This window comes from Apus apus, chromosome W (assembly GCF_020740795.1).
Source record: "Apus apus isolate bApuApu2 chromosome W, bApuApu2.pri.cur, whole genome shotgun sequence".
Taxonomy (NCBI): Eukaryota; Metazoa; Chordata; class Aves; order Apodiformes; family Apodidae; genus Apus; species Apus apus.
The window spans coordinates 143,075-161,388 of record NC_067311.1 but is presented as its reverse complement, the minus strand read 5'-3'; the positions used below and the strand labels follow the sequence as shown (position 1 = coordinate 161,388).

The window sequence follows — 18,314 nt, the reverse complement described above, 5'->3', positions numbered from 1 at the left end:
AAACATTCTGATTGGACACAAGAGGTGAATTTTTCACCATGAGGACAATCAAACATCAGAATAGTCTCCCAAGGGAAGGGGTAGATTGCTCCACATTGGATGGTTTGAAGTCTCAGCTTGACAGGGAGCTGAGCCACCTCCTGTAAATTATAGTACCTAGAAAGGTTCGACCAGATGATCCTTGAGGTCCCTTCCAACCTGACATTCTATGATTCTATGAATAAGCTTGACAAATCCACACAATTTAATAAAAAACCTCAAAATCCCACAGAAAGCAACAGCCACCAGCTCCAAGGCTGAAGAACACAGGACTTCTGTGTGTTTTCCCTCTGGCTTTCTCTCTCAAACTGGTTTCGTTTGGCTCCAGTTTAATTTTTGTTTGCATTTTTCTCAGATGAGAAGGGAACAAAATGTCACGTTCAATCCTGAAAGCAAAAATGAAATGATTTACACTTCTTTTATGTCTTTCTTCTACCCTGACGGATGGACACAGCACTTTGGAAGTGTAGAAAATCCACCTGTCAAAATGGTGGTGATCAGGATCTAAAATAATCTTTGAACACTTGAGATGTAACATGGACTTCAGTTCTGACACAGACGCATCCTTGAAAACACACCATGAGCTCCAGAAGCCCAGCAGAGCCAGCAAAAACAATGCTATGAGGGGAGGGATGTTTTTGATGAGGCTCCCAGCATCTGGCTGCTGGGAAAAAGAAAGCTGGGGAGGGACTTTTGACAAGGATATGGAGTGATAGGACAAGGGGGACTGGCTTTAAACTGGAAGAGGAGAGATTTGGATGAGCTATCAGGAAGAAATTCTTCACTGTGACGGTGGTGAGACACTGGAACAGAGAAGAGACACTGCCCAGAGAAGCTGTGGCTGCCCCATCCCTGGAAGTGTTGAAGGGCAGGTTGGATGGGGCTTGGAGCAGCCTGGGCTGGTGGGAGGTGTCCCTGCCCATGCAGGGGGGTTGTATCCAGATGATCTTTAAGGTCCCTTCCATCCCAAACCAGTCTGGGATTCTATGATAAAAGCATGATGAAACCTTCAGGTGACCTGCCAGCCTGGTCAGAGGACTCACATCTGCCTTTGTTTGCTGAAGATTATTTAATTTGGCCTTTGCAACATGACTAGACTCCCTATAAACCTACAGGGTAGAAGTGATTTTTACAGTGAGGGTGGGGAGACACACCAGGTTGCCCAGAGAGGTGGGAGATGCCCCATCCCTGGAAACATCCCAGCTCAGGTTGGACAGGGCTCTGAGCAACCTGATCTAGTTGCTCACTGCAGGGGGTTGGACTGGATGGTCTTGGAAGGTCCCTTCCCACCCAGTTTGATGGTCCTGTGGTTGAAGGGCTTCACATAGAGACACCCAAGGTGCTCATGCAACAATGCATCCAAAAGATGGGCAGAGGATTGACACAAACCACTGCTCCTCATGGGTTGAATCTTCCACTATGGGACACAACCTGATTTGGCCTTTCCAACCACAGAAACAAACCTGATTTCTTCCTGTGCCTTCCTGCAGCAACCCTTCACACCACTGGTGTCCACTACTCCTACCACTGTGATGGACACCCCATTCCCCTGACCACCAGATAAGCACCCAAGATATGCTGCAGGAGCTGAAAGCTCATGGCACAAAGTCCACCAGGCTCAGGAAAGAGTTGAAGAGCAAACTTATCTACTGCTGAAGTCCCATCAAAGTCCTCACATTCTGCAATGCTTGGCCTCACAGGCTGCCTGAGTCAGCTCTTTTCTTCTAAGCTTCATGGAAATGAAGCTTCACGAGGAATTTAAGCAGTTGTTTTGCAACACCAGCTTGGGAAAGACATCCCAAGTACAGATGGCATGCGAGATAGCTCCAAAACAGCTCTTTAAGTGCTTTGCTGGATCTCCCACAAATCATTTGGGATGACCAAATGGAGGCCCTTGTTGCACAGGGCGGGTAACCAGCTAGGAAGACACCCCCTGGACTTCAAGGCTGACTGCCCAGACTGGTGTAGAAATCACTGCAGTGATTTCATGTAGAAATTGCTTGGAAATGGTTCTTTTCATCAATGACATTACTTGGAATTATGGTTTTGGATTCTCAGCCATGATTGCAAAAATGACAGGAAACCCACTGGGACATCCCAGTGACCAGGAACCAAATCCCGTCGAGTTGAAAGAGTTTCAAGCTGAAAAGACACAACCACAAAGAGGTTCTGTTGAGGGAAAACACAGGGATCCTGGGCTAGAACGTGACTCCAATGAATTTGGATTCATCTTCTTGCTGCTTTGATACCTCAGACTCCAGGCTGCCTCCTTTAAAAATACACCCAGGCTCAGCAGTTATCCCGGAGATCTGATAATCCTCCAGGAGATAGAAACTTCAAACTGGTGCCAAGATGCACAGACACAGCCCACCACCAGCCCTCCATGGTCCTGTCCCTCAAGACACATCCTAAATAGTACGGATGAGCCCCCACCTGCTGCCTCTTTGTTCAGCTGTTTTCCTTTAGACCTCTATGTCTCTTTGACCTGCAGCAAGGAGACATCCTAGGTTTTTTCCATACCCTATTTATACCAGGGCTTTCTAGTGAAAAAAGAAATGACTTTCCCATAGAAGCTAAGGCAAGATTTGACAGGATCTCCTAACAGCTGTCCAGACATATGACCCAAAGTCAATGGCAAGCAATTACTTGCGACACGGGGACCTGCTAAAACACCAACCCAAGGAGCAGAGATGTTTTGGATTGATGTGTGTCAGAGGCCTTCACAAGAGAGAATCATTGAAGGGTTTGGGTTGGAAGGGACCTTCAAGATCATCTAGTCCCAACCCTCCTGCATGGGCAGGGACACCTCCCACCAGCCCAGGTTGCTCCAAGCCCCATCCAACCTGCCCTTCAACACTGCCAGGGATGGGGCAGCCACAGCTTCCCTGGGCAACCTGGGCCAGGGTCTCACCACCCTCATGGTGAAGAATTTCTTCCTAATGTCTGCCCTAAATCTCCATTCTTCAAGGTTTAACCCATCACCCCTTGTCCTCTGCTACAAGCCCTTGTCCCAAGTCCCTCCCCAGCTTTCCTGGAGCCCCTTCAGGCACTGGAAGGTGCTCTAAGGTCTCCCTGGAGCCTTCTCTTCTCCAGGCTGAACACCCCAACTCTCCCAGCCTGGCTCCAGAGCAGAGCTGCTCCAGCCCTCCCAGCATCTCCGGGGCCTCCTCTGGTGTCACTCCAACAGCTCCATGTCCTTCCTGTGCTGGGGACCCCAGCCCTGGCCCCAGCCCTGCAGGGGGGTCTCAGCAGAGCAGAGCAGAGGGGACAATCCCCTCCCTGGCCCTGCTGGCCACGCTGCTGGGGATGCAGCCCAGGACACGGGGGGTTTCTGGGCTCCAGCGCACGGTGCCGGCTCATGGGGAGCTTCTCATTACCCAGCACCCCCAAGGCCTGCTCCTCAGGGCTGTAGCATTTAGTGTAGAGCTTTGGGAGCTGGGATGGATCTGGACATTGATTCATTGCAACCTTGGAGTCCTGGTAGATGAGTTATCCATGGGACAACAATGTGCCCTTGTGGCCAAGAAGGCCAATGGTATCTTCGGGTGCATTAGGAGGAGTGTCCAGCAGATCGAGGGAGGTTCTCCTCTAACACTACTCTGCCTTAGTGAGACCTCACTTGGAGTGTTGTGTCCAGTTCTGGGCTCCCCAGTTCCAGAGGGACAGGGATCTACTGGAAAGAGTCCAACCAAAGCTACGAGGATGATGAAGGGACTGGAACATCTGTCTGATGGGGAAAGGCTGAGAGACCTGGGGCTGTTCAGTCTGGAGAAGAGAAGACTGAGGGGGGATCTAATTAATGTCTATCAATACATGAGGGCATCAAGAAGGCAGGGACAAGCTCTTGTCACTTGTGCCCTGTGATAGGATGAGGGGCAATGGATTCAAACTCGAGCCCAGGAAGTTCCACCTCAAGATGAGGAGAAACTTCTTTCCTGTGAGGGTGACAGAGCCCTGGGACAGGCTGCCCAGAGAGGTTGTGGAGTCTCCTTCTCTGGAGATCTGTCTGGATGCCTTTCTGAGTGACCTGCCCTAGTTGGTGTTGTTTGTTTGCTCTGGGAAGATGATCTTCAGAGGTCCCATCCAACCCCTGACATGCTGTGATTCTGTGGAGCCTGTTGTCCGCTCGTGCCCTGGAGGCTGTCACGCTCAAGAAAGACATGATCAGAGGAAGAGCAGAGACTCCAGCCCCTTCATTCCTCTCCATGACCCCAGCATGTTCCAGATCAATCCAGGGACCCTCTTTCCCACAGATGCTCCCTTACAGACAGACTGCTGGGGTTTTGGTGGGAAGAAACGGAGACAAAACGCTTAACAAATGGTCAAAAATAGACCGTCGTGAATGGTTGGTGGTTTGTTTTGTGTGTGTGTTGTGGTTGGTTGTGTTGGCTTTTTTTTAAATCTGGAGATGAAAAATCCCTGGGTGATTTACGTGCCAGCAGTGATATCAGCTGCATATAATAGATGCAATATTTTTAATACTAATATTTTGGGCTGAGACAAGAAGGGGAATGGAAAGTATTTCCAGGGCCTTGACTTCTTTATTTTGCAAACATCAGTTGCTAACTGGGGTCAGACAGAAAGATTGTTTCTGCAACGAGAGCCCAAACAAGTCGAGCTGGCAACTTCTTCACACACTAACCATGCCAGGAGGCCTTGCAGAGCCTCAGCATGTTGCTTTCTCCCAGGTCTTTGGGGCCAACGTCCCCAGCTTGGGCTTGCAAGCTGAAGGAGTGGGTGGTAGATGTTCTCCTGCAGAGAAGGTGGCTACTTGTTGTGGCCAGAACTGGAAGTCACCAACCAAACAGCCACATTGTTGAAGGGCTCCTGGGTTTTTTCAGATGGGCCAAGTTTCATGGAAGAACCTCATGTGACACAGGGGATGCCACAAAACCTTTCTGGAGCCATTGAAAGCATCATCCTCTGCTTGCAACCTGGCAGCAGAAAGGCTTGGTGCTCATTCCAAGCCATCACATGGAATAGAATCACAGAATGGTTTGGGTTGGAGGGGACCTTAAAGCTCATCAGGTTCCAGCCCCCCTGCTATGAGCAGGGACACCTCCCACCAGACCAGGCTGCACAAGCCTCATCCAACCTGGCCTTCAACACCTCCAGGGATGGGGCTTCCACAGCCTCCCTGGGCAACCTATTCCAGCACCTTCCAACCCTCACGGTGAAGAATTTCTTCTCTAACCTGAATCTCCCTCTTCCAGTTTAAAACCATCACCCCAGGTCCTCTCACTGCCCTCTCTGGTGAAAATCACCAGCAATGGCACATTGATATTCAAGGACTGAAAGCAGGAGAAAGCAACAAAGGTTGGAAAAGACCTCTAAGATCACTGAGTCCAGCCATCCACCCAGAAGGAAAAAACACTGACCCACCAAACAAACACCACCACCACAACACCCACCAAGCCCACTAAAGCATGTCCTGAAGTGCCACATCTACATGTTATTTCAATACCTCCAGGGATGGGGACTCCACCACCTTCCTGGGCAGCCTGGGCCAGTGTCCAACCACTCTTCCAGTAAAGAAATTCTTCCTAATATCTAGTCTAATAATTTTGGTTGGAAAGGAACCTTAAGATCATTGAGTCAAACCATTAAGAAGAGGAGAGCCCTGCTGGGAAGCAGCATTCCATGCATGCCCTGTTCTTCTCACACTCCTCCCCTTGTCCATCGCTGGTCACCAAGCCAGGTGGTCTGGTGTGACCCTCCACTTCTTGTCCTCCTGACCAGCTCCAGCACACCACCAAGTACATCTAATTGCAAATTAAACACTCCTTCTCCCCTGCTGATGGGGGACATGATGGCAACCATAAGACAAGGTGAGTTATCTCCCAGCTGGCTGGAGGGGCTGCCATGTAGGACACTCGGCACGCGCAGGCAATTACTGCTGTAATTCATTAAGCCTCAGGAACGCAATCACCCAGCTGAGCCCTTTTAGGAACAAACCACCAAGACAATATTGTCCTCTGGGGACCTGCAGTTCAGAGAATTAACTTAGTGTAATAACCCCCAAGGACCAAACTGAAGGAAATTATGATCTGTCTCTACGTTGCCTGTAACCAACCCCTTGGCTGATGCCCTGTGACCACCTGCTCTGCTCAGGCACCTGGGGCAAGTGCCAGCTGTTTACTTGGGACTTTCATGTGTATAGAAACTTAGTCCTTGAGGAACCTCCTTGTTCCTCAATGAGTTCTTCACCTTGTTCACCAGGACGCTCAGCCTCAGCTGGTTCAGCTTTCTTAGTCCTATGGTTTCAGAATCACAGAGTTGCTGGACATGGAAAGGACCTCTAGAGATCGTCCAGTCCAACTCTCCCACTGAAGTAGGATCCCCTGAAGCACATTATTCAGGACATCATCCAGGTGGGTTTTGAATATGTCCAGAGAAGGAGACTCCACAATCTCCCTGGGCAGCCTGTCCCAGGGCTCTGTCACCCTCACCATAAAGAAGTTTCTCCTCATATTTCAGTGGCACTTCCCATGTTCCAGCTTGTGCCTGTTGCCCCTCATCCTGTCCCTGGGAACTACTGAGAAGAGTCTGTCTCCTTCTTCCTTGCACCCACCCTGAGATACTTGTAGGCATTGATCAGGTCTCCCCTCAGCCTTCTCTTCTCCAGGCTGAACAGTCCCAGCTCTCTCAGCCTTTCCTCATCAGGGAGATGCTCCAATCCCCCAACCATCTTTGTCATCCTCCTCTGGACTCTCTCCAGCAGTTCCCTGTCTCTCTTGAACTGGGGAGCCCAGAACTGGTCCCAGTTCTCCAGATGTGACCTCACTGTTCCACTGCCTTACTGCCCTCATGGGGAAGAATTTCTTCCTGATGTCCAACCTACATCTCCCCTCTTTCGGTTTAAAACCATTACCCCATGTCCTATCACTGCCCTCTCTGGTAAAAAGCCCCTCCCCAGCTTTTCTGTAGCCCCTTCAGGTACTGGAAGGTGCTTGGAACTAGATGATCTTTAAGGTCCCTTCCAACCCAAATAATTCCATGATTCTATGATCTTCAAGTTCTTTTCCAACCAAACTGATTCTATCCCTGGTGGGTTTGGGTTGTTCCCTCTGCACCCCCAAAGGATCTCTGTGGTGTATCAGCTCCTAGATGGGCATGGAGGAAACAGGAGCATAAGGAGAAGGATGAAAACCTGATTTCCAGATGCTGCTTCAGGGCTTCAGACCCGTGTACCGTTAAACCGAATTAATTTGACTTGGAAATCCTCCTGAGAAGGAAAAGGCTGTTTCAACCTTCTCAGTTCTTCTGGTACAACACCAGTGATGGAGTGCAGCGAATGCACTGCAAACCAATTTTGCTCCAGGCCAGTTGTCACCCACTCCATCCAAAACCATTCCATTTTGTTCCAGCTAGGGAAAGAGCTTCAGCAACTAAACTAACGTCTTGATATTGTCGCTTTCTTTAATAAACATCCTCTCCTCTCACTGCGGGGCCCTCAGCAAATGACCCTGGAAGAACAAAAGCCATTTCTGCATTGTTTTAAGTTCTCTTCCTTTCTGAAAAACCTCAATTAAAACAGTGAAAAAGCAAACGTGTCCCTGCTATACTCTCTCATTATGAACTCATTCCTATTCACTCGCCCAGCGGGAGAGGTCGGTCCCTGTGGCCTCTGGGAACGGGTTCCTGAGGCTTTTTCAGAAATTCACAGCCTTCAAATCATCACATTCATGTCAACCATGAGACACGTTCACCTTCTCCTTCCCTCAGAATAACTTGCAATCTTCAAATCCAGGGTGAGGGCCATTCCTGGGACTATTTTTATTTGGGAAAGGAGCCCTAGAGGTGGCCATGAACAGATCAGCATGGGAGCGGCTCTGGAAATAGTGCAAACTTCAGGAGAGGATGAAAATTGCAGGAGCACGGGTTGTCAGCTGGTTGTAAAGAGTTTTCAAAGAAAATGGCACCTTCCTGAGTGGCTTTGGGGCCTTTTCTTATCCATCTTGCCAGCACAAAAACTACCCGGCCCGAAGAGGACACCTGCCAACGTTATCCCAACCTCTTGACTAGCCCATGAGCTCTGGAGCCCCCAACACAAGGAAGATGTGGATCTGTTGGAACGTGTCCAAAGGAGGCCATGAAAATGATCCAAGGGCTGGAGCAGCTCTTTTATAAAGACAGGCTGAGGGAATTGGGGTTGTTCATCCTGGAGAAGAGAAGGCTCTGGAGGGACCTCACAGAGCCCTTCCAGTACCTGAAGGGGACCTACAGGAAAGCTGGGGAGGGGCTTTTTAAAAGGGACACCTCCCACCAGACCAGGTTGCTCCAAGCCCCATCCAACCTGCCCTTCAACACTGCCAGGGATGGGGCAGCCACAGCTTCTCTGGGCAACCTGGGCCAGGGTCTCACCACCCTCACAGTGAAGAATTTTTTCCTCATGTCCAACCCACATCTCCCCTCTTCCAGTTCAAAGCTGTTCCCCTAGGTTCTATCACTGATGATGTCTGTGAACTCAGAATCAGATAATAAGCATAAATAATAGAACTGTTTGGGTTGGAAAAGACCTTTAAGACCATCAAGTCCAACCATTCCCCCAGCCCTGCCAAGGCCACCACTGCTCCATGGCCCTCAGCACCACATCTACACGGCTTGGAAACCCCTCCAGGGATGGGGACTCCAGCCCTGCCCTGGGCAGCCTGGGCCAGGGCCTGACAATCCTTTCAGGGAAGAAATTATATCTAAAATCAATGCAGAAGAGCAGATTTCAACATAAAATCAAATAAGATCATCCTTGAAACACAACCTAGAAAGAAGCTTTAAAATTCACATCCAGGACTACAAGCCAGACTCCTTCAGGGGCCATTTCTGACCCTCCCATGATTCAAGGTGCCCATGACACCCCTAGGCATTTCTATTTCTTTCTCCTTAACATTTAGGACCAAATCCTGTGGAGTACACAGGAGCAGGTGGATGTGGAGCACACACACCCCCCCACTCAGCTTAGGCAGAGCTGAGGACCCCACAGCTCTCATCCATCAGTTTCCAAAATTCCACCTAACCCCAAAGGTTTGGGTCAGCTCATGGTTTGTCTGAAATCTAAGTGCCAAAAGCATCCCTGCCATGCACATCCTGAGATGCCACCATCTCCTGAGAACCCCCAGTTCAGCCAGTTCCTGCCTTAGGACATAGCAGATCCATCACCAGGGCACCCACCACCAGCTCCCTTCTAGAAGGAACCTTCTAGAAATAAGTGCAAACCATTAATGGAAGTGAAAATGAGTTATAGGTTCTATCAAGAGCTGGCAATGCCTTGAGGGAGCTCAGGGCTAAACCCCTTCCACCTGTGATGACAACAGCTCTGTTGACATCTATTTATGAAAAAAAGAAGGGCAGAAAAAGCCAACTACACACTTCACCCAGGCTGCTGAATCACCAGTGGCTGGTGTCAACTCCTGCTCATTAGCAGCACCAAGCCAGCTTGGCTGGTAGACCTTGGTAGGGTCTATATACCCAGCTGATGGACGAGGAGGACTTGCTCAGGCCAGTGAAGCCAGGCAGCCTCAAGAAGGGGTTGAGCTAAATGTGGGTGAGGGATCTCATCAGCCATGTGCATCTTCCAGGTGCAGATTTGAGCACATTTTCTTCAGACACCAAAACTATTAATGCAAGGATGGTCTGAAGTGGAGTCTGCTGCCCCAAGAACTTCTCCAGAGGTGCCAAGGCAGCACCCTGTGAGTGTGAAAATGCCCCAGTGGAAACCTTGCTTTCCTTGGCTGAGAAGACATTTCCCCTCTAGTAGATGGGAGAGAATGGGATGCCCAGTCTCAAGTCTTTGTTCTTGCTGAAAAGAGCCCAGAAACAAATCCCCATCCCAGAGTTTCCTCCAGCTTGAGGTGTTTTGGTTCAACTCCTCCCACAGCTCTTTGTTTTTCAGACTTCCTTGGTTCTGGTCAACATGGGAAGGCAAAATAAAGCAAGGAAACCAGTTCTCATAAAATGGCCAGACATGTTTTTCTTCTGTGGAGGCCAGAAGATCTCAGTGAGAAGCTTTCCAGGGCTCTCCAAGCACCTGTGATTGCCACCTTTGGGAATTCCCACCTTGTTCCAAGGGAAACGGAAACCCTCCTCCTTCCTTTTCACACAGCACTGGGTTATTGTAGGGTTGCTCAAAAAATTCAGTCTTAAGGAGGACTTCTACCAAAGGTCCAGAAGGTGGGTTCAAACTGACTAATTTTAGGCATGTCAGAGGCCAAATGAGAGGTGGTGAACTCCATGGCAGCCCAAACAGTTACAGGTGGTGACTGGGGACCAAGTCCCCTGGCCAGAGGTTGAGATGAACCATCCTCCCAGCTTCCCTGACTGCAACTCCTCTGAGCTTCATGGGAACTTCAGCACCCAGTTCAGATAAGGTCAATTTTGTTATGGACACATGGGGCAGGATTCAGATGGTGGTGTGACTCAAGATGCTTCATGGCACCTTGTCTGGCTCTCACCCCATTTTGGTGCAGGCTTCACAAGGTCTGGTGTAGCTCCTTGCTTGGATTTCATGCTAGGGCATCTGAAACAGTAGCTGTGGTCATGGAGGTGAAGCTCAGCAGCCCCTGGTAAAGCTGAGAAGCAAAATGCTTCCACAACCCCTTGGACACAGAGGTGGTTGCTTGCTAACCTTCTTCCTAGTTGTAGACCCACCACAAGCTCCTGCTCCCTGTTCCTTAACCTTCACAAGTTCAGGTAGCACAAGAAAAGGACTGAAGAACTGTTGGTGTCCACAACTCCTCATCCTTCAGCTCCTGCTGCCACAAAGGAACAAGACACTCAAAAAATACTGAGTTTGGATGTAACCTTGTGTCCCTCCACCACAGCCACAGGCTTAAGTTCTCCTGGATTTTTTTGATTTTTTAGCTTCCTGTGAAGTAACAACAAGAACCTGAGTTTCCCCAGCAGGCCACCCCGTTTCTAGTGAGGTTTCATAACAGCCCAATGTTCTGCCAGGGGGAAACAAAGTCTTTCAATCAGCTGCAGAGATGGAGAAAAAAAAAACAACCTGCCAAAGCCTCCTGATGCCACAAAGTCTACTTGGCAGCTTGGCAACTCAGGTTAAATTTAGTCTGCAGGACAGGGGGTCACTTCAGTCACCAAGAGCAGGGAAAAAAAGGGAATTAAAAAGTCTTGGGTTGTGGAGTTTTTCCATAAGGGTGAAGCTGCTCTCCATAGAGAGGTGACAACCCTGCAGCTGGGACACACACCTGGCTCTCCCCTGGTGTTCCTGCCCAGGTGGTGGGGTTGGGACCAGATGATCTTGAAGGTTCCTTCTAACCCAAACCATTGTATGAGCCTATGATTCTATCTCAGCTCCAAGAGGTCCCTCTTGATGAGAAGCTGCAGTGCAATCCAACAGCTCCACCCATGGCTTAGTCACCCTGGATGCCCACAGGTCATCAAGAGGCAACTTTTTAATCATTCAAGGACTGCTCCTCCAATGGGGAGCCTGGAACAGGCTTTGTTCTCAGCAATCTTCTCCTGGGAGCAGGGTCCTAGCACCATGACCCCTGGCAGAACCTTCTCCTCAGTGCCTGGAAGGAAGGGCAGCAGGGCTGGATGATGCCAGCATGTCTGGCCAACGTGGCCCTGTGGGTCAAAGGGGCTTCTGCTTGATCCCTTCTGATACCATCTTGGCACTGCTTCTTCACCAACCTTGCCCAAAGAGCAGCTGATGGACTAACCAGGTCTCAACAACACCAGGTCTTCCTACGGACCTACCCAACAGCCACATGAGAGGGTAGAAGAGCAACACAAACATGGGGAGGAAGAACCTGGCAAACCCACCAGTTCCCTACATCTGGCAGTCCCTTGGTGGCAATCAAGACAGACCTTCTTCTGACCTCCAGTCTTAATTAAAAGGGACAGTTTCATCCCCTTGCTGTTCACAGCAGGGTGGTTCTTCAGCAGAAGTTGCCCCGGGTACCTCGAGAAGATCCGCATCCACTCCTAACCCCTGCTGGGTGAGGTCTGAACCAACCAACACATGTGAAGCAGCATTTCCTTCTCTGACCTTTCAAGTTGATTTGATTTTATTTTTCACTTCCCTGGAATCCTCATGTTAAAAAAAAAAAAAAAGAAGGAAAAAGCAAAAACAAAAGCAGAAAACTTGTTCTTTAACTCTCATCATCCAGCTCCATCTCACTCCACCATCACATGGTCCTGCAACTCCCACCGGACTCCATCCCTTCCTCCAAGGAGGAGATCTTGCCCTTGAAGGAGCTGGGCAAAGCTGGTTCCTGTGATATTTTATGACAGGCTGAAGTGGTAAAGTGCCCTTGATGGTGTTTTGAAAGGAAATTGTACAGGAACAATGTCCCAGGCAGGGTGGCTATTGAAAACCCTTCACAAAAGGACTTGGCCACAAGAGGAAAAACAGCTTCATCAGTTGAACTAATCACTGTAGGTGGTTGAGTGTCCCACAGGGTCTGTAAAATCAAATATAATGGGAAAAGGAACAGACCACAGCTTGGCCTACACTCGTTGGTGGAGCCAGATCTGGGATGTTCCCTGCCTGGCCCTGAGCTTGTCGTGCCCATCATTTGGGCCGTCCTGCTGGAGGATCACGCTCACCTCCTGTGTGGATGGGCTGGGATGAGTCCTAGGAGGTCCCTCAGCAATGTGGACACTGATGGGCGAGCCAGGGGTGCCCACCCTCGTGTGCTCACCCCAGCTGACCTGGCTTTTGGTGTGGGTGTGAGCAGGAGGGGTCAGTGGTGCTTACACAACCCTCCTGCTCCGGGAAGAGGAAACCATCCCCGACAACCACCCGGGGCTCTCTGGGGAGGGAGGATATTTCTGCCTCCCCCAGCTCTGAATCTAATTAAAACCAGAAAGCAACACACACATTAAAACAAATTAAAAATAATCCTGTCTGGGGTTTTTTTTGGTGTTTTTTTTTTCCTGATCATTTAAGTGTAAAGCCAAGTTAACGGTAGGAAGCAAATTGGGATGAGGCAAGAGAAAATTTGGGGACGTTTTCGTAATCTTGTTGTCAAAACCTTTAAGTATTTGGGGCACGCTGAGGGAAGGTCGGGGAAAGCACAGGGGCTTCTTTGCTCCCACCTCTTCTCTCCACCTACGAGCCAGGAGGACCCACGCAGTCTTCTGCTCCAGCTCGTTATCCCCACAGAAGGGATTTATGAAGGATAGATTTCCCAGGTGCAGAACCACCCTTCTTAAACCTCCATCCAACAGGAGGAGGAGGAGATGACATGAAGCTCAGCCGCAGCTACAGGTGAAGGTCCTTCACCCGAGGCTGGCCATGGTCCCCAACAATCCTGGTTGGGACAGGCAAAGCAGCTGCTTGATGCTCTGGTCTTCCCAAAGCCTGGGGACACACCAACCACACATGGAGAAAGCCCAAAGGATCCACGTCTTTTCCTGAACACAGGAATTGAGGTGCCTTTTGGAAAGAGGGGATTGATTAACTCCTAAAGCTTTTATTCCACCCTCTCTGAGCCACAGGGCTGTGCTTCCCTCTGTAACCCTCTCTAGACTGACCACAAGAAGCTCCATGAGATACCAGCCAGTATGAGGAGCTCCTTTTGATAAGGAATTCAGCCTGATTTGACTTTTCAATCCAACAAGTCACAACTGACCCAACAAGATGACACCAGCACAAGTTTTCAAGACTTCCCCAGTGACCTTTTCCTGCTCCTCACCAAAACTCTCTCCTTCCTCAGGTGCTGCGAAACAATTTAAATAGTCTGGTAACCACAAGACCAAGAAGTAGCTCCAAAACTCACCTTTCTTAACCCATAGCAACTCCATATATTCCTTGTAACTCCTACAAGGCTGGTGCAAGCACCTGTGCATGCACCTCCAGGCCATGGGGGTTTGGCCTCCATCCCAAATCACATCATCACAGGATGCCACAGGAACTGGAGAAACCCTGTGCAGCACCAAGTTGACTTGCATTGCTTTGATAAGATACTTTAGGAATGGCATTTTTTGGGAACTTTTCAGAAGACAAGGGGCCAAATTCAGAGCTCACCTGCCCGAGGAGACCACATCTCAGCACAGTTTGTGCTCTGCTAGCAGAGAGGCATTGGGTTGGGAAGGGCTGGAGGAGAGGACTTGAGAAATGGGTCCATAATCCCAGATTATTCTACTTTTCTCCACTGCTTGTGGGAGAGAAGGGCAGGAGAGGTTCTAATACTGCTGAGGGAAAGCCCCTTCCTTAGAGGTGGTTGCCCATGGGAGGTCAAATCAAGTTGGTATCTAGGTAGGGTGGGTCTTGTGGGGCAGCAAACAGTTGATCAGCATTTGGGACAACAAAACCCTCATTGGTGTTTAACACCTGCTCACATAGACACTTATGAAAAAACTTGTCTCTGCTGCTCCCCTTCAATGATGCCACCAAGTGGTGACACCCTCCACGACCCACATCAGGAGGTGACAACCAACAGAGAAAGCATTGGGTGGAGGACATCTGCTGGATGAGGTGGGGAGGGCAATACCTCTCCCTGGTCTCCTGCCCCAGTGATCAGCTCTTTGCAGCAAGGATCTCACCACCTCCTGTAGGCTTCTCCAACAACTTGTGCAACTCAACCCTCTACCAGATGTGGCTCTGATGTTGATGGCTGCTACCAAAAACATGTCCAGCAGACCCATCATGGTCCTCAACTGGGAAAGCCAAAGCTTGTTTTAACCTTTGTATCCATCATCTGCACCAAATGAAAAGTGACTCATGGGATGTAAAAACATTCTGGTATGGAGAAGGCCTCTCATAAGGAGAGACCTGTGGCTGAACATCCATAGGGTGGCTTCTCCTGAAGGGAGTGAAAGGTGCATGGCAGAGACCTCAGGGTAGGTGAGCTGTGCTCCTCAGCAATGCAGTGACAGAATTTCCCAAGGAAAGGCGACAGGAAGGAAGCAGGGAACAGGGGCTATTTATAGCAGAGCCGGACGTCAGCCTCGTTATGCGTGAGAAACAAAAGGGGCTTCACCAGGCCAAGATGGGGCCTCTTCTGAATGTCACTGTCAGGGTGGGGAGAGAAGGCCACGTGCACTCTGGGGAGAAGCTGGTAGTACGTAGGAGCCGGAAAGAAACCAGCAGATTTCTGGGTGCCGAAGTGATGGATCAGCTCTTCTGTAATGGCTGGTTTGTAAAAAGGACCAGCCAACCTGAAGGTCATTTGGCCACGTGTGAGCAGCAACTCCTGCCCATGGCAGGAGGATGCCCACCATGGTTACCTGGATGTGTCATCCTTCTCAGGTGAGACAGGTTCTGGTGCACCACGGACAGGTGTTGCTTGTGGGGTCTGGGTGCTGCTTGGTGCCAAGTGCTCATCACCTTCAGGAGAAGGGGATAAGCTGCCTATGAAAACCAAACCCAACTGTGCTAGGGCTTTGGGGCCAGAACTGCTTCTAACCAACCCAGCAGGACAATCTCTTTTCTTCTTGCAAATCCATTGCATCTCAACCCAACTCCCATCCTTGCCTGCCACCAACCCCCTTCTAAGAAACCAGCTCTTCTACCCTTAGCTCCAGGAATCCAGAGCTGCTTCCTAACCCCTCCCAACCCATCCACCACCAAATGGCCCCACTCAGCTTCTCCCAGGCCTCACTGCCTCCAACATCCCACCCATGGTCTTGCCATTTGGAGTCCTTCCATCTCCAGATGAGGCGTAAAACAGAAAGAGTGTAACTCCCAGCTGGTTTCCTCATAAAATCTCATCCTGAGGGATGTTCATACCACCTGTGTGGCTCCACCAGCTCCAAAATGAAGCTTTTCTCCCTCAGAATGATGCCTGGGACTTCAATAAAGTGTGAACAGCTTTGAAACCTGCTTGTGCTCCAAGAAAGTGCATTTTTTTTTTTCCCTATTCCCTTTTTTCCTATTTCTACCCTTTATTTCCCATTTCTCCCATGTTTGTCTCATAAAATACCCATTCTGAGACCTCCCTTCCTGCCAGAAATCAATTGGAAGGAGCAAGTCCCCTCTGGGGGCATCTCAAGTGTTTGGATGGGAGGAAAGAACCAACACGTGGTTCCATAGCTTTGGTTCAGTGCAGCTTTGGGCATGAGGCTTCAGGCAGGAGAACCCTTGGGCTCTCTGCAGGTCACCTCTCCTGCAACATCATCCACTCTTTGGATGGTGGAGAAAGACCCTCTTGGGGAGCTGGGATGGGAGCAGGATGCTCCAACCTCCACTGTGACTTCTCAGGGAGCTCAGCTCAGCACTGCAAGGAAGCCCACCTAGTTCACTTTTGCAACTCAAGAAGACTTCACCTTGGTTTTAACCACGTTTTGGTGCTCCCCAGGCTACAACCCACCTGAAACAAGGTATTTTTTTTTACCCCCCTAAATCCCAACACTACATTTCCTTTTAAATTGGGTACAGGAAAAAAAGGAGGAAGCCCCAAAGAGGACAGAAAATGGAGTTTGCTGCTGCTGAACTTCCCTGCCCAGAGAAGAATGTTTCTAGGATGCCTGAGCAAACTCTTTTTGGTTGCTCAGTAAAATATGGGAAAACCAGCACAGAATGAACTACAGTTGGGAAGTGATGAGGAGCCCAAGAACATGCTCCAACAACCACTCCAGGTGTCAGTAGGACCAAAAAAAAACCCCTCGTGAGGCATCACAGCTCAGACCCAGATTTTAGATCACTCCAGAAGAAAATATTGGCCACTTTTTCTTCTGGGAAATAACATGAACCTTGCAAACTCCTGGGTTTAGAAATGCTCTCTTGCCCCAGTTGTGTTGCCTCAGCAGAAGCCAGAAATGAAGCTGCATCTACAACTAACAGCTTGGGGTTTTTTTCCCCCCTTTTTTTCCACATTTTTAACCATAGTCATGAGTCCTCTCAAGGACTCTGGATGCCCTTGTCTAATTAAATATGCACATTCCACAATTAAATATCCACTTGACCCAATTAAATTAAGGAGAGAGATTGAAACCACCAATGCCACGGGAACTCAGCTGCCTGGTGAGCACATCCCCTCCTTCACACAGACAAGCAAACCCCTCTCAACTCTACCCACTTCACAGGTGACCCTGAAAGTCATCAAATTGGGCTTTTCCATCAAAAAAAGAGGAAACAAGTCACAAGGACTCAAAGATTTACAGGGAATACTTTGCCAGATGCCTCTTCTAAGATAAGCTGGGGGAGGTGATCTGGTTATGCTGGCCTACAAGGGGAAGAGAAGGTCTTGAAGTTCCTCCTGGAGCAGTAAAGGACATACCTCAGATCGAAGACAAACCAGGGGGATGGACAGGCAGTTTTTTTCAGGATATTAAGGCTAAAATAAGGGTTTGTGCCTTAACTCAACAGAGAGGGGGGGAAAGATTTTCAGGGAAGAAGAGGAGATTAAAAAAAAACAACCCAACCAAATCCTAGAGAGGTTTCACCTACCTCCGGTCGTTTCTCCTCCTTCGGAACAGTTTTTTTGTGTGTGCGATTTCAGCTTCATGAGGCAACGGGTGGTGGCCCTGGGAGAAAGAGGGAACAGCAATGGTCAGCTCCAAGAACCAGGAGGCACCAGTATGGAAGTGGGCAGAGCAAGACAAAGCTGTTGACCCAACGTGTGAGACTGAGAAAAGCAACAGCTCCCATCCAAACATCCTTCTAACAGCTCAGACCCAACTGAAGAAGGTCTGGAGATCATTGAATCGTAGAATCACTGAATCACAGATTGGTTTGGGTTGGAAGGGACCTTAAAGATCTTCCAGTTCCAACCCCCTGCATGGGCAGGGACACGTCCCACCAGACCAGGTTGCTCCAAGTCCCATCCAACTGTCCTGGTGTGAGCCAGGATGAAGCCAATTTTCCTTTTACTGATTTTTTTTCCTTCAGTGAGCTTTCTTTTAACTAGCAACACTCTGTTCTAGCTAGAGCTGATAAGACAGCTTATTCGTGCAAATTCAATCACCCTGGGAAAATGAAACTACCTCTGCAGAACACAAGGACCTAAAGAAGTGATCTCCTCAGCTTTCGTCAAAACCTCCAGAGCTGCCTTTCTGCTCTTTCCAACTGTAGGGATGGTGGTGCTCTGCTGGGTGTTGGAGTCCCCAACACAGGAAGGACATGGAGCTGTTGGAGAGAGTCCAGAGGAGGCCCCGGAGATGCTGGGAGGGCTGGAGCAGCTCTGCTCTGGAGACAGGCTGGGAGAGTTGGGGTGTTCAGCCTGGAGAAGAGAAGGCTCCAGGGAGACCTTAGAGCACCTTCCAGTGCCTGAAGGGGCTCCAGGAAAGCTGGGGAGGGGCTTGGGACAAGGGCAGGGAGGGATGGGATGAGGGGGGATGGATTAAAACTGGCAGAGGGGAGATTGAGGTGA

General features: G+C 49.6%; 1 protein-coding gene across 2 annotated transcripts in view; it reads right to left on the bottom strand.

Moving 5' to 3' along the window:
* CTIF (cap binding complex dependent translation initiation factor) overlaps positions 1-18,314 on the bottom strand; it is a 149,783-nt gene that overhangs the window by 40,920 nt on the left and 90,549 nt on the right. For both annotated transcript variants that reach the window (XM_051641715.1, XM_051641716.1), the window contains exon 7: positions 17,393-17,469. In XM_051641715.1, the coding sequence (XP_051497675.1) occupies positions 17,393-17,469 (77 nt within the window). The remainder of the gene's footprint in view (positions 1-17,392; positions 17,470-18,314) is intronic.